The 16,156-nt window shown below is 39.5% G+C and overlaps 1 protein-coding gene across 1 annotated transcript in view; it reads left to right on the top strand.

Moving 5' to 3' along the window:
• TMEM71 (transmembrane protein 71) overlaps positions 1-16,156 on the top strand; it is a 42,217-nt gene that overhangs the window by 4,775 nt on the left and 21,286 nt on the right. The window contains exons 4-5 of the mRNA XM_010344229.2: positions 3,373-3,585; positions 7,786-7,958. Of these exons, the coding sequence (XP_010342531.1) occupies positions 3,373-3,585; positions 7,786-7,958 (386 nt within the window). The remainder of the gene's footprint in view (positions 1-3,372; positions 3,586-7,785; positions 7,959-16,156) is intronic.

The following is a 16,156-nucleotide window of genomic DNA, read 5'->3' as shown; positions in this document are numbered from 1 at the left end:
GTGTTGGAAGAGTGTCTTCATTTTGTTTACAATCAAGAGAGGATAAAGGTAGGGGCATTAAAAAGGAAAGATGCCAGGGGGTTAGGGAGGCTATAGTTGATAACTGTTGAATGTTGAAACCTTAGAAATTGGAGTGCAGCTAGAAATACAGGTCCAGAACTCTGAAACCGCTTAAGTGTCCAGCACCATACATCAATCCTCAAGTAGGTAAAATAATACAGAAGAAAGAGCATTGGAGTAGGAGAAAAAAGATCTATATTTTTCCCTTGCCTCTCCCACTTATCAGCCCTGAGTTATTGAACAATGAACTTATCCTATTGGAGCCTCCATTTTCTTATTTATTAATAGGGGTAACAAGAACCAAAACATCTGTTGGAGTGTATCAGTGCATGTCTGGAAATAGTCTCTTTTGATGTTCCCAAAGTCTTAGACTTCTACCCGTACTACTCAATATTTTTATAAATGATTTGTATTGAGGACATGCAGATTCCAACATATTTGTATCATGTAAATATATTAAAAGTATTATGTATATAATCATAATCCTTCAAAATTCTATAGCGCAATATGAATAGCTCATTCAAATAGTAGCCAACAGATTTAGCTTATCATACTTAGGCAATGGAAAGCATAGTCATTAATAACCTCCATTAAACTATGACATTTACTATTTACAGCAATCTATGAGGTTTATTTTGGGTAATCTTTATTGCACAGATTCACATTTGTTAAAAAAAAAAAAAAAAAAAAATCCTAAGCCTTGAAGAGAATAATCAGCAAGAGGTAGAGCCAGGATTGAAACCCAGGGTGTAAACTTAGCTCTATCTATCTGCAAAGTTCTGATTACATATTGACTCTGTAAAATGAGTCCAAAAGTCTAAGAGAGGAAAGGCACATCTAAAGATACAGGGGAAAGACTAGAAATTGATAGATTATTTAGATGAGATCAGGTGCGTTCAGGTTGATATGGCCGTAGACTTAACAGTCTACTTAATAGTGTGATAATATATTGGTAACTGGAGGGAAGAAATGAATCAAGCTAATGCGACTTAAGCTTCATCGCTAAAGACTTGGATTCTATAATGAGGGAGGTGATAATCTACATTCCTTGGGCAGACACACCAAAAGGGTTGGGTTCTATGGTTGCCATGTTATTTAAGAGGAGGATCTTTAAAAAGTGGAGACTACTAAGAGAAAAGCCATCAAACTGTGAGAGCTAATGGATCAAAACTACATTATGTCGTATAAAGATGAGTTAAATGAACTGGAGCACTTTTAGTGTGGAGAAGCAAGGACCCAGGGAGGACATGGAAATTCTTCAGATAGCTGAATAGATCTCAAATGGAAGAGAGAAGGAAGAGAACAGCAAGGGAAAGAAAGGAGGGGAGGAAGTGAACATTTATGAGACCCATACTAGGTGTTAAGCACAGACCATTTGTTTTCTTATTGAATTATTAAGATAACGCCATAATCAAGATTTGTTTTCTTGTTTTACAGATAAGGAAACAGTCTAAGAGGCTAAGCGACTAGATTATGGTTACTTACCTAAGCAATGAAAGAGTTGGAATTATGGACTTAGACGGGGGGAAGACTTCAAATTCTCTGCCTTTTCCAGTATGCTACAGTCATATTTGTTCAGTTAAGGGGCGTGGAGGTGCTTAATAAGTGTGGGGTCCTTCTTACTGAAGGTTTACATGCAGACACAGGACAATGTTTGCTGGAAGTAAACTTTGTTTTAGGGACAAAACAAAGCAGATGGGACAAGCAGAATTTGGTAGGGCTGCAGACATGACCACTAAAACCCCTTCTGATTCTTAGAATCTGTGATCTCTGGAAACATATGATCCCAGTTTATGCGATTAAGTGGAACATATAATATACAGAAATTATTGAAAACATCAAGGTAAAGAGCACATAAGAGCTATTGTAAAATCATCACTGTTAACTGATTGACACAAAACCACCCCAGGTATTCAAATATATTCAGACACTATATATTTTCACAGATTTTACCAGATTTCCATAGCCTGTCAGCTGATTTCATTCAGCAACTGGTATTGAATTTATTTACATACTGAACATTTTTTAGGCTCACAGTATCTGCCCTCCAGAAATGTATAAAATAATTACTGAGGCAGACATACATACACAAAAATGACAATGAGGTTAGTTGGAATTTAGGAGAAAGAAAAATAATTTTTATGGAAGAAGAGAGGAGAAAAATGCAAGCATCTTTGAAGAAATAGCACATAACATATTCTTTTCTCCAATATGGCTCTATTACTATTGTCACCAGGCTTCCATCAAATCTCATCTCAAGAAATTTTAGATTTATGAAATATTTTTTATAATAATTTGATTGCTTGTCAATTATAGGGGCCTGTAATTTACTCCTTCCTTCTGTCCTTCCTTCCTTCCTTCCTTCTTTCCCTCCTTCCTTCTCCTCCTTCTCCTCCTCCTCCGCCTCCTCCTCCTCCTCCTCCTCCTCCTCCTCCTCCTCCTCCTCCTTATTCTTATTCCTCTTCTGTCTCTCTCCCCCCAGCCCCAACTCTTCCTTTAGATACAGGGTCTTTGCTATGTTGCCCAGACTGGAGTGCAGTGGCTATTCACAGACATGAATAGCACACTGCAGCCTCAAACTTCCTGGACTAAAGGGATCCTCCTGCCTTAGCCTTCTGAGTAGCTGGGACTATAGGCACATGCCACCATGCCCAACTCAATGTGATTGTTTTTTAAACCTAAGACACATATAGATTTACTAAAGTAATTATGAGACTTCCCCAGCTACAAAATCAGGGAAGGTAACCATGTGCCCATATGTGCAACCAACCTAGGGAAAAATTTGGAAAGGCCAAAAAAGATCTCTTTGACTGCATGTTCATCCTGTACCTCATATGTTTACAGTGGCCACATAATTTTAATGTCTCTATTACAGTGATGAGGATAAAGATATGGCAATTGGAGGGCTATTCAAACTAAGAGAGTAGAGGGAATTTTGAGCTGCCAACATTCCAACCAAAAAAATATATAGTAGACTAACATCAAATGTAGATTCATCATATGATGAGGAAAGTGATTAGCCATTGTGTTTTCACCAAGGTTTAAAACAGAAAGAAGCACTAAAGTTTCTGTAGTTCAGTGCTGTTGTAGGTGAGGAGATGAAGCCCAGAAGATTAAGAATGGCATTCCTAATGGTTGCAGAGGTAATTGACAGTCGTGTTTGGAAAGAGGTTATTTTCCTTCACAGTGCGCCATCTTTCTAGAAGTCCTCTTTCCTACTTTTATTTTAGGAAATAAAAGTGATGAGATATGGTTTATATGGGACTGGTGTAATGGATAGAGATTTAAAAGGCTTTTCCTTTTCCTTCTTAGTTTCACCTGTGATGTCCTGGATGGTGACCATTCTTTTGAATGCTGCTCCATAAATCGCCTGACAGGCTCCCACAATACCTGTCGCCGAAGTCCCAGACTCCTCACCAATGGCTACTACATTTGGACCGAAGACAGCTTCCTGTGCAACAAAGATGGCAACGTAACTCTGAACCCATCCCAGACCCGTGTTATCTACAAAGAGAACTTAGTTAGGTAAGCAAAACATATTACAGAAGGAAATTTGGAATCTAATCTACCCATTAATCGTTCATTCATTCATTTACTCACTCAACTGTCTTTTATAAGGAGCGCATTATTGCTCCAAACTGTGGAAATACAAAGGGTTAGAGGGGATGGGCATAGCCAACATGAAAACAAATGAAACCAATGAAGTAATATGGGTGCCTGGATACAAACCTGTCAGGGGGCAGTGAAGGGGAAAAAGAAAGAGAATCTATTTTACCTGGGGAATAGGTAAAAATAAATTCACTAGAGGTGGCAATGGCTGATTTTAGTCTTGAAAAATGTAGGATGTTAGTTAAAATAAAACTAGGAAAGAGGACTTCTAGAAAGATGGCGCAGGCATGGGTTTCTGAGAGACCCTGGTAAAACTTGGAGAATAGCAAATCATTTGGTAGGGATAAACTTAGGGTGAGAAGGGGTGTTTTGTAAGAAAGAAGACTGAGCACAGGATCAGGGGCTGGATGAAAGTGCTTAAATTTCAGGCTAAAGAGTTTGAGCTGTACTCTACAAATAAAGAGGCTCCATTGATATATTATCAGATTTATTCTTAGAAAATAATAGTGACAGCAATGGAAAAGATGTGTGTGAATACATGAGTAGAAAGTGAGTATAATGGGAAAAATGAAGGCAAGGTGTATATAGATTGAAAGCAAATTGTGGTAGCAATGATGAAAGAGTAAGGGTGGGGAAATAGATAAAAATAATGGTAAAGAGGTGGAATCCTGGACATCCAAAGATGTGGGAGGTCCAGCAAAGGAAGAACACTTGCATGAATCTTAGGACTCTGGCTCTGTCAACTGAATGTACGGTAGGACCATTTACCAAGATCAAAAAGAAAGAAGGAGCATGTTTGAAGAATGAAGACAGATGAGTTCACTTTGGATCAGCAAATTCGGATGATCACATTCATTTTCTTTTGCTTCAAAACTACCCATATGCTGACTGTATCCATCAGCTATTGACACAATAGCTGTGTAACAAATAACTATCAAATCTTAATGATATAAAGCAATGAGCACTCACATGTTTGGAAGTCAGTTGAAGTAGGTTGGTTTAATCTGAACCAGGTGGAGCTTGGCTTCAGTTGGAATCAAGTATGAATTCCAACTTTGAGACCAGTGGACGACAGAAGAATGTTCTTGGTGTTGTAACTAAGTAAATGCAAGAGGACTTACCCCAACAACAGGTACATTTCAAGCCTCTGTGTGCATGAATCTGCTACCATCTCAATGGTCAATTCAACTTATATGGGCAAGTTGGAATAAGGGTCAGAGAAATACTTTCTACCCTTGTTGATGAAGGAGGAAGGGATTTCCTATAGGCATCTCAAACTGAGTATGTCTAAAATAGAAAAGGTCCTCTTTCTTTCAAAATGTTTCTCACATGATTTCACCATTCATCCTTCATTGAGAGTCTCTCCAGACTTGACCTTTTTATTCACACATCCCTTTTAGTCAGTTGGTCAGGATAAGATGGTATAGGTAGTAACCTTTAGATCTAAATATGTAATGATTCAAACAAAACCAGATTTTATTTCTTGCTCATATAATTGTCCAGAATGACTGTTCCAGCTTAACTGGTGATTCACCTTGAAGCAGAGACTCAGAGATCCAGATTTCTTCTGTCAAATGCATCTGCTAACCGTGCAAACCTTGTAGAGGCTGTGGCATAGTGGAATTGCCTGGAGCCAACTGGTAAAAGTAGAAAGAAGGTGATGTGGAGGAACACCTACTTTGCTCAAGGCTCCAGCCAATAAATGACACAGATCACTTTTACTCATAATCCACTGGGGAGACCTTAGACTCATCACCACACCTAATGGCAAGGGAGCAGAAAGATGTAGTTCAGTTGTGGGTCCAGGTACACTGTGTTTGGTAAGAAGTTTATTGTTTCTGCCATAAAGTGTAAGACCAAATGAGTCTACTTCCTAAAATTATTTTGAGTTGTTCCTCTTTCTTTGATCCCCTAGCTGTTTTATTCATTCAGGCCACCATCACCTCTTGCTTAAATTTCTGCAATGGTTACCTGAGTATTCTGATGCCTCCTGGATTACTCACCTTCCAGTACATTCTCCAGGCCAAGCTACTGCAAGGTGGTTTTCTGACATTGGTTAGGCACCCTCCTTCAGGGAATTTTTACTCTATTTACTTTCTTCTCATTTCACCTTACATAACTGCCAATATTTGTTTAAAAAAAAAAACAAATAAAATAAATGTCCTGATTGCTTTCTGTGTGCTAGGGACTATTTCAACTGTTTTGTGTGTATACTACCATTTGATTTCAACTCCTGCTCTGGAATCTTATGACACAGATTTTATTACTGCCATTCCTATTTCACAAAGGTAAGACACAGGTTCAGAGAGGTTAGGTAATTTTCCCAAGCTCACAGGGCTATTAGGTGGAAATAGGATTTCAGCTCAGATTGTTCAACTTTAGAGAATCAATTTTCAACCACCACTTTTGACTCTAGCCCACCTTATGTAGATATTCTTGATGTTAAAGATGTTTTATACATACTTTTTGTTCTCAAATTTGATGAGTGCCCATCCCATAATAGGTACTTAATAAAGTTTTGTTTAGCAAATTAGTGAATATAAGAATAAATGAATAAACATTTCTAATTCCAGTTTATTCAGTTTAAAATGACCTCATCTTAGAACCTACAAGAATCTTTCAAAGTTGGTTCATTTTCACAGGAGTGTGTTCCATCGTCAGGAACTCTACCATTTTTCCCAACTTGCCATTCCTGAACCTTATGACAGAGAGAGTTCAAATAAAGCAGGTTTTCTCAACAGTAGCACTATTCACATTTTGTACCAGATAATTTTTTGCTGTGGGCAACTGCCCTGTGCATTGCAGGATGTTTAATGGTATCTCTAGCCTCTTCTTACCATCTGCCAGGAGGACTCCTCCCCTAGTGTAATGTCAACAAAATGTCTCCAGAACCTGCCAGATATTCCCTGCAGCCAAAATCAATCTGGTTGAGAACCATCAGGATAAAGAAGGCATAAGGCTTGTAATTCATCCTAACCACCAAGGGAAAACACAACTCAAAATGCATCTTCTGATAGCGGCCACGGATATCCCAAGAGGAGAGCAGAATTTTGTGATGGGAAAACTGTTCGATGCCCATCTTGCATGTGATGGGAAAGCTGTCCCACTTGACCTTGCATTACCTAGCTTTAATTCAGGCCCTCAGTATTTTTCACCAGTATAGCATGCTCAGCACAGGGCTTGACACATCACAGGCAGATACGTGACAGTGACTCCCCTGTGCACTTCGATTAGCCTCTCTGCCCTCAATTTTGCACCTCTGAGCCACGCTCTGTTACCAACAATTTTGGAAATGCAAATCAAATTATGTCATCACCACTCTCTTCCCCATAGCCATGCTTTAGAGGTCTCCCTTTGTTCCAATACTACATTCCAACCCCCCTGCATCGTATATGAAGTTCATCATTATCTGCCTTCATTTTACCTGTCCAGCTTCACTTCTTGGCGTGACCTAATCACACCTACTGGCTCCTCAATGAACAGGTCAGATCATCTCATGAAGCTTAGCACTCATTTCTCCCAGAAAACCTCCCTCGATTATCAACTAGTAATGCTACTCCTGGTGCCTTCAGAGCAGCCTCTAGGCAATCCTTTCAGAGCACATATCCCCTATATAGCATAGTGATCAAAAGCAGAGACCATGGAGGCAGATTCTCTGGGTTTGCATCCTAACTATGTCACCTACTAGCTGCATGAACTCAGCCAAGTGACTTAACCTATCTGTGCCTAAGTTTCCTGACCAGAAAAATGGGATAATAATAGTATCTGTTTCATAGAGTTGTTCTGAAGATAATGTGAGTTAATCTTTGTAAAGCACTAAGAAAGATGCCTGGCACAGAATAAACTTTAGAGAAGCATTACCTATATGTGCGTTATTATTTTTTTCTTTCTCCCATAAAACATTGCAAACTTATCACACTCAAAGTTTTGTCTTTTATTTCTGTATTCTTGATGTTGAGCCAAGGACCAGGCACACAGCAGAATTTTGAGAAACTTCTGTAGAATTAATGCAGTGAGCTGACTTGGGTTGTAGAGATGTACTCTGTATACCAAATCACAGTTTTGAACTACAGGTAACCATTATTCATTGTTTGCCATGCTTTCATTTCTCTCTAGGATATTTAGAAAGAAAAAGAGAATCCGCCATCCCTTTTCTTCTCTCTTCAACCTCAGTACCTCTAAATCTTGGCTGCATGGAAGTATCTTTGGTGACATTGAATCTTCTCCAAGTGAGGACAACTGGTTGGAGGGGATCAGGAGGTTGGACACAGACCACCACAATGGAGATGGTGAGTTTGAATCTTCCTTTCCATAGCAAAATTTCATTTCCAAGTAGGCAGTGGTAACCCTGTGGTCCTCGACCAATATCAAGTCCAGAGATGACAGTCATTCTGATGGAGAGATGCCACATTTTAAAAATTCACTTGAAGTTCTCTCTATACTACATGTGTGATCAAAACGCATATGTGTCTATGTCATGGAAAATAGCCTAATGTAAATCTGTAAATTATTAAGTTGATAATGCTTTAGGCAATATGGCCATTTTTGTGATATTAATTCTTCCAATTCATGAGTGTGAAATGTTTTTCCATTTATTTGTGTCACCTATAATTTCTTTAAGCAGTTCTTTGTAGTTCTTCTTGTAGAGATTTTTACATCCTTGGTTAGATGTATTCCCAGGTATATTATATTTTTGTGGCTATTGTACGTGGGATTGCATTCTTTATTTGGCTCTCAGCTTGAATGTTATTAGTGTACACAATGTTATTAGTGTACAGAATTGACTGCTGACTTTTGTATGTTGATTCTCAAAGCATATTTTAAAGATGAAATGGGACAATGACAGTCAGTCATAGTTCAATATCTGGTGCTCAATAAGTTGTGGTTGCAATTATTTTTACTACTAGAATGAAAACAACAGATATTTATTGGGCAGTTACTATTTTCCAGGCGATGTGGTAGGTGGGGGATAAAAAGATGAATATAAACAATGTAGCCCCTGTCTTCTTGGGTCTTATGGTCTACCAGAGCAGGCACTGGGGTTTAGATATTTGTTAAATAATTGCACAAACATGGCATAATAATTGTGATGGGGGCCATGAAAAAAGGATATGTGATATAATGGGGAATTTGACTCATTTGGAAACTTAAGAAAGGCTTCCCTCTGGAACTGACAATGGAGATGAGTGCTAGACAATGAGAGGGGCTTTTGCTGGGTGAAGGGGAAAGGTAAAAACATTTTGTGCTAAGGAGATAAAAAAGTCTGGAGTGTGAGTTGCCTAGTGAGCAGACTTGCTCAGTGCGGGAAGATAGCATGCATGGTTTGGAACACAATGAGTTTAAGTTTCTTTAAGACATCGAAGAGACAAAATCTAGATCGTGTGATATTTGTAATCTGGAGCTCAGAGGAGGAAACTCAGTTAAAGTTATACATCTAGGAATCATATCAGTCTAGGAGGTCATTGAAGCCTTACAGTGGATGAGATGGATTAGGAAGGAGATATACAGTTTTCAAAAGAGAGAGCCTAAAATGGAGTTATGAACACAAACAGTGAATAAATAAATAGGACAGGATTAACCTGCAAAAGAGATTAGGAAGGAAGCATTCATAGAGGTGAGTGGAAAACTGAGAGAGTATTGTGTAATGAAATTCTTGGGATAATAGTGGTACAAAAGGTGGGAGCATTCAGCAATGGCAAATCATACTAGCAAGGTAAATAGAATGAGGACTGAGTGTTCATCAGATTCATTGGCCTGGGGGTGACTGGTAGTGGAGTGAAGGTGGCAGAAGAGAACCAGGAGTACAGTGAAGAGAGAGTGAGAGGTGAGGAAATAAAGGAACAGCCTATAGAAGACTCTGATGTCTGCTGGGAAGAGAAGGGGAGAGGTGAAGGAGGATGAAGTCAAATTAGAAGACTGAATGAGCCCTTGCCTCTTCTTCCTTTTTCTTCTCATCCTATAAACACAGCCAAACCATATCATGAGTATATATCATGAGTATATATCATGATATGGTTTGGCTGTGTCCCCACCCAAATCTCATTTTGAATTCCAACATGTTGTGGAAGGGGCCTGGTGGGACGTAACTGAATCATGGGGATTCAATAAACATACTGTTTTAGTGATAGTCAATAAGTCCACCAGATCTGATGATTCTATAAGGGGGAGTTTTCCCTGCACGAGCTCTTTCCCTGCTGCCATCCATGTAAGACATGACTTGCTCCTCCTTGCCTTGCACCATGACTGTAAGGCTTTCCACCATGTGGAACTGAAGTCCATTAAACCTCTTTCTTTTGTAAATTGCCAAGTCTTGGTTATGTCTTTATCAGTAGTGTGAAAATGATCTAATACATGTCACTTCGTCAACACATGGGCCTGAAATAAAAGTGGGTTTGCAGGTCCACTTTGATATGTTATATACTCATTTAATAGTCATTCTTTCATTTATTCATTCACTCATCAAACTCACTGAGTATGTGCTATGTGCCAGCCACTGCACTAAACACAGCACTCTTCCAAACCAAGTAAGACATAACTGTAACCTTGAGAAATTCCTGGTTTAAAACAGGTAGATAGATATATTTGCAAATAATTTGAGTATAATGACTGAAACAGTATAAGAGATTTAAGAGTAATATGTGGAGACACTGTCAGAGGTTTAGCCAGGGGAGGCAGTATTAACTCTACCTAGAGGTGACTGGGAGGGCATCAGAGGGAGGCAATTTCTGAGTGGGTCTTAAAGGACGAGTAGGATGGCTAGGCAGAGATGAGCTGGGGTGATAGTCCCAGCTTCCCCATTCCATCTTCCAAACTGCTGTGAGGCCAACCTTTCTGTAACACAAATGTGGCCTTGTCATTCCTTAACACAGCATATAAGGCCTTTTGAATATCTCCTACTTCTCCAACCCTAACTGACTGCATAATTTTCAGGCCCACTGCAGAAAAAATACAAGGCTCCCTGTTAAGAAATGCTTAAGAATTTCAAATATCAACCAAGAAACACTGTTCAACCAAGAAAAAGACCCTCATGACAAGAAGCCCTGTGCAATGGCACTTGTCAAAGGTCCATGTGGCTGGTCTTGTCTTCAACTCCATTTTTTTTCCTTTCCCTTACATGCAATTGACACACATCGCACTGATCTTTCAATTTCCTGAATGAATCCTGCTCTTCCACACATCTGTGGCTTTACTTACGTCACTCACTCTGTTAGAATTCACTTTTTCATTCATTTGGAAGATTTTATTGAGGGCCAACAATGTGCCAGGCATTATTCTAAACAATGAACATAGCGGTGAATAAAATGGACAAAATACAAGTTCTTGTGGAAATTGCATTTCTATAGGGGGAGATAGGCAATACATAAATTATGTAGCATGTTAATAAATGGTGAGTGATATGAGGCACAAGAAAGGGGGAAGTGATGGGAGTTGCAAATGTAAATAAAGTGGTTAGAGAAAGCCTCATTGAGAAGGGATTTTGAGCATTGGCTTAAAAGCAAAAGCAAAACAGTTCTGTAGATACCTGGGGGAGGAACAATCCAGCTACATGAAATGCCAACGTACAAGTTCTAGTTTCAGAGCCTGCACTGGGCTGAGTGAGTGAATGGGGAAAGCAGGGAAAGACTGAAAGGTGTATGTGTCAGGAATGAAAGTGGGAAAGGACAAGGAGAGCTGCAGGGTCATTTCAAAGGCTTTGCTTTCTACTCTGCGTGGAGGACAAACCATTGGAGGAATCTGAGCTGGGGAATTACCTGTTTTGATTTACATGTTGGCAGGATAACTCCAGCTTCTGGGTTCAGATTAGATGTCAGTTATTAGGAACAGAAGCAAGAAACCGGTTAAGAGGTTGTTGGAATGATTCGGGTGGGAGATAATGGCGACTTGAACTAAGACGATAGCAGAATGGTGATGAGAAGTAGGATTCCAGATTCATTTTGCAGGTAGAGGCAACAGGATTTGCCTATGTGGCTGTGAGAGACAAAAGAGAAGTAAGGGTACTTATTACATGCTGAGCACTTTACATTTTGTCTTTTAAAAATATATTAGCTTGTTTACATACATTATCTTGTTTAAATATTTCCAAAATTCACAGGAAGTAGATTATATTATCATATTTATTATAATTATGATAAAACTTAAGTTCAGGATTAAAGGACTTGCCAAGTTAATTTAGCTTATAAACAGCAGAATTGGAATTCAACCAGGTCAACTGAATCAGTTCTATCTGATTTAAAAGTTCAGATTCTTCTCTGTGGCCAGGAAGGGTTTTGTTCTCCTTTTCAAAGAGAAATCCATCATATCCTTCATAGTGCAGGCCCAAAGAGCAATCTAGAGGAGTCACATGATGTAATAATGTATTAATTTAAGTGTGTAGCAATTACATGGATATGATTTTTCTTAATCTGCTTCTTAGACAGAAACACACATCACTTAATTTTTTTTATTTTTAATTTCGGTAACTTTGATTCACAAAATGTTACAAAAAATAGTACTGAGAGGGCCAGTGTATGCTTCATCCAGCTTCACCCACATGTCACATCATCACTTCTGTGCAAAGCCTCTGAGCCAGTTATTATTCTTTATCCCCATTTTCCAGAGGGAGAAGCTAAGGCAGCTTAGGTGCTGTTTATGAGGCCACACAGCTAGGAAGTCGCATAGCCAGGATTCAAAGAGAAGAGTCTGAGCATGCGTTCTTAATCACTGGGCTACACTGGGTAAAAGCTCTTTGGGGAAAGTTTCTCAGGCAAGGAAGCAGAAGGGTGTAGTGTTATGAAAGAAAAGAATATGAAGAAATGGCTAATAAGGAGGTCAACTCAAGAATTCTTTTGTCTCCGGTAGATGCGTTATGTGTGGGATCTTCACTCAGAAGGCAAAGGAGAAGTCATCTCTCTGACTCCTTCTGACAAAGTGGTACAAATATCCTAGCACAGAGCTCTTGCTACTTTTTAATTGAGATATGATCTATGTTCCTTAAAACCTACTTTCCTATTCCAGAACATTCCATCAGCCCCAGAGAGAAACCTTATACTCACTAGCAGTCACTCCTCCTTCCCCACCTGCCCCTGATGACCAATACTGATCTACTCTCAGTCTTCATGGATTTGCCTATTTTGGACTGTCATTATTTTGATAAAATGTTTAATTAAAGTGTTTTTGAAAAAGTGGGCAAGGTGATGTTCTGATACATACATATATACATATATATATATATATGGTGAAATCAAGTTAATTAACATATCCATCACCTCATCTACTTACCATTTGTTGTTATTGTTGTTGTCAGAATATTTAAGGGCTGCTGTCTTAGCAACTTTTTTTTGAGATGGAGTCTCATTCTGTCGCCTAGGCTGGAGTGCAGTGGTGTGATCTCAGCTTACTGCAACCTCCACCTCCCGGGTTCAGGTAATTCTCCTCCCTCACTCTTCTGAGTAGCTGAAAATACAGGCACGAGCCACCACGCCCGGGTAATTTTTTGTATTTTTAGTTGAGATCGGGTTTTGCCATGTTGGCCAGGCTGGTCTCAAACTCCTGAGCTCAAGTAATCTGCCCACCTCGGCTTCCCAATGTACTGGGATTACAGGGGGGAGCCACTGTGCCTGGCCCTCTCCTAGCAATTTTCAGGAACACAATACATTATTATTAACTCTAGTCATCATGCTATAGGCTAGATTTCCAGAACACTTTCATCCTGTCTGGAACTTTGTACCCTTTGACCAACATCTTCTCATCCACTACCCCATCCACTCATGACTTTTTGAGGCTGCCTCTTCCACTCAGTGGTTACTGCTGCTCCAGGAATGGCTAACTCAGGCTTACCCATAGGGTTCCTTTTGAAGTGTCCATCCATTGGTTCTCCCCTGTTTTTTTCTGGAGCAACAAGGCAAGTCTCTTCTCAGTTCTAAAGCAATGTAGGAAATGCTGCTAGGACACAGCAAAAGTGAACATTGAATGACACAGTGAGAGAGAAGCTGTGGCTCCTCTTCCAGTTCCCTTACAGTCCTCTGATAAAACCAAGAAGACCAAGCCTCAGTTTAGAACCTTTGTAGCTGTCAGGTTCTCTACCATTTGCTATACTCTCTTTGGTTTTAACATGGTTCTTCTTAACCAAGAACAGGCTCAGAGCTTTCTGCTACACACCAGTATTTCAAACACGTGAAATAAGGTTACGTTTTCCATTGTACTGATTTTCATGTTTACTTTCTGTTTAGGGTATTTCTGTGACTGATATAAAGATTGCTTTAAAGTAAAAATGTAGACTGAGACAAGTTTAAGAAAATATTAAATGGCTGAGAGCAAGCAGGTTCCAGGATTTGGCAAAAATCAGGAAAATGATGTCTGGATGACTAAAGTCTGAGAATCGCTGTTCTAAAAGCAGTATTTCACATATATAGAAATTAACATCTAGTTTTTCCATCGCTGTCTCTTCAAAATATGTCCAAACAATTTCAAAGTGATTGGACCACAGCAATGCTGCACGTGCATGAGGTATCTTATTAAAATTCTCATGGTTTCCAAATATCCTCTAAATATAACAAATCAAACTACCTCCATCCAGAATCAGTAATTAGTCAACCTGGGTGCACACAGGACTTTGAAATCTCTCATCTCTGCTGTCAAAGTCATCACATCCTCCCCAGACTTCTTGCTTTCCGGATTTACCCAAGGCCCCGTGACTTCTATCAGCAATTTATTTTTCTCTGGAAATGCCTAGTTAGAAGACTCCAGAAGAAATCAAAATTAAATTGTTTTGCTGTTTTCTCTCTGAGCAATGGATGCAATCAAACATTACTTCCCCTGATTTTCTTGTGCTTCATTTTTCAGGCAAGAGGATGTTTTTGCCTGTTTTGTTTGTCCTCAGTTCACCCGTTTCCCAGCTGTGTTGACACCTTTCCTCATTAGTTGCAATTCATTCTTGAGCCATGGAATTTTGCAGCTACCCAGGCCCCAATACTGCAATTTGGGATGTGTTCCCAGAGCCTGTGAGTCATAGTGAAGGAGAGTAGAGGATTCACACAGGGAGGACTGAACAGGATGGGCTCTATTTCTGCCAGTCCTAGAAAAGGCAGGATGACTCCGGGCAAGTCACCTGAACTTGAGCTCCGTGCCTTTCTCTAGAATGCATGCCTGTCACATAAATATCTTTGATGGCAACACCTGTATGTGGCTTTGGGCTTCTGTTTATAGCAAGTAATGTCCATTTTTAGATAAAAGGATGTGGAAGATGTGCTTAGACGATACAGAATCTTCCCAATGGAAGTAAATTACATCAAATTTAGAAATTGGGTGAAACAGAATGAAATAGGTATCTTCAACAAAAATACAACAAGCTATTTGATAATTTTTTTTGCATTATTATCCTTTTATTTGTTACTAAGCTTGGAGAGGAAAATTCACTGTCAATCAGGGAAAGTGAGTTTGGGTCAAATCATGTCTTTTCAGAGATGAAAAAGCTCCTTGATCATATTTGAATGCTAAGACTTCTTTTGTGGTTTCTCTGTTGAATACCATCTTTTCTTTTAGAAAATTCTGTGTACAATTTCCAGTATTCTATATAGGATACATTTTTCATTTCATCCAACTCTCAGAAGCAAAGTTCTATGTTCAACTGGGCAGTCCTGGGAAACAGCACAGTGATCTTTTTACTGTTGTCACAGTCTCCTCCACATCTACCCAGATTGCAGTTAAGGGACACTTATGAATACATAATTAGCCTTGGAAGTTCCCAGCTCTTTCTCACTTCCACATTGATTTGATCAGCTAGCCTCCTCTTTTTTCTTAACAGCTTTATTGAGGTGTAATTGCTATACAGAGAACTGCACATATTTCATGTGTGCAATTTTATGACTTTAGACATACGCAGACACCTGTGATTGCATCGCCATAATCAAGGTAATAGACACATCCAATATGTCCCAAAAGTTCCTGTCTCTGTCTCTGTCTCTGTCTTTGTCTCTCTCTCTCTCTCTCTTTCTTTCTCTCTCTCTGTGTGTGTGTGGGGGGGGTCGGGTAAGAACATAACATGAGAGCTACCTTCTTAATAAATAGCATATTGTTAACTACAGGTACCATATTGTAGAGCAGATCTCTATAACTCATCTTTCCAGCATAACTGAGACTGTATTCACATTGAACAATGGCTCCCTATTTCCCTCACCCCAACCCCTAACCCCTGGCAGCCACTATTGTACTGTCTGCCCCTATGAGTTTGACTATTTTGCCCACCTCGTAGAAGGAGAATCATGCCATATTTGTCCTTCTGGGACTGACTTATTTGACTTGGCATACTGTGCTCCAGGTTTATTCATGTTGTTGCAAGTGGCAAGAGTTCCTTCTTTTTTTAAGATTGAATAATATTCCATTGTCTGTATATACCACATTTCCAACATCCATTCATCTATGGATGGACATTTGGGCTGCTTCCACATCTTGGCTATCATGCACAGTGCTGGGATGGGCGTCGTCCAGGACCCCCTCAGCAGCCTGGTCA

This window comes from Saimiri boliviensis, chromosome 15 (genome assembly GCF_048565385.1).
Source record: "Saimiri boliviensis isolate mSaiBol1 chromosome 15, mSaiBol1.pri, whole genome shotgun sequence".
Classification (NCBI taxonomy): Eukaryota; Metazoa; Chordata; class Mammalia; order Primates; family Cebidae; genus Saimiri; species Saimiri boliviensis.
Note: the sequence above shows the minus strand (reverse complement) of the source record. Positions and strands in the feature narration are given on the sequence as shown.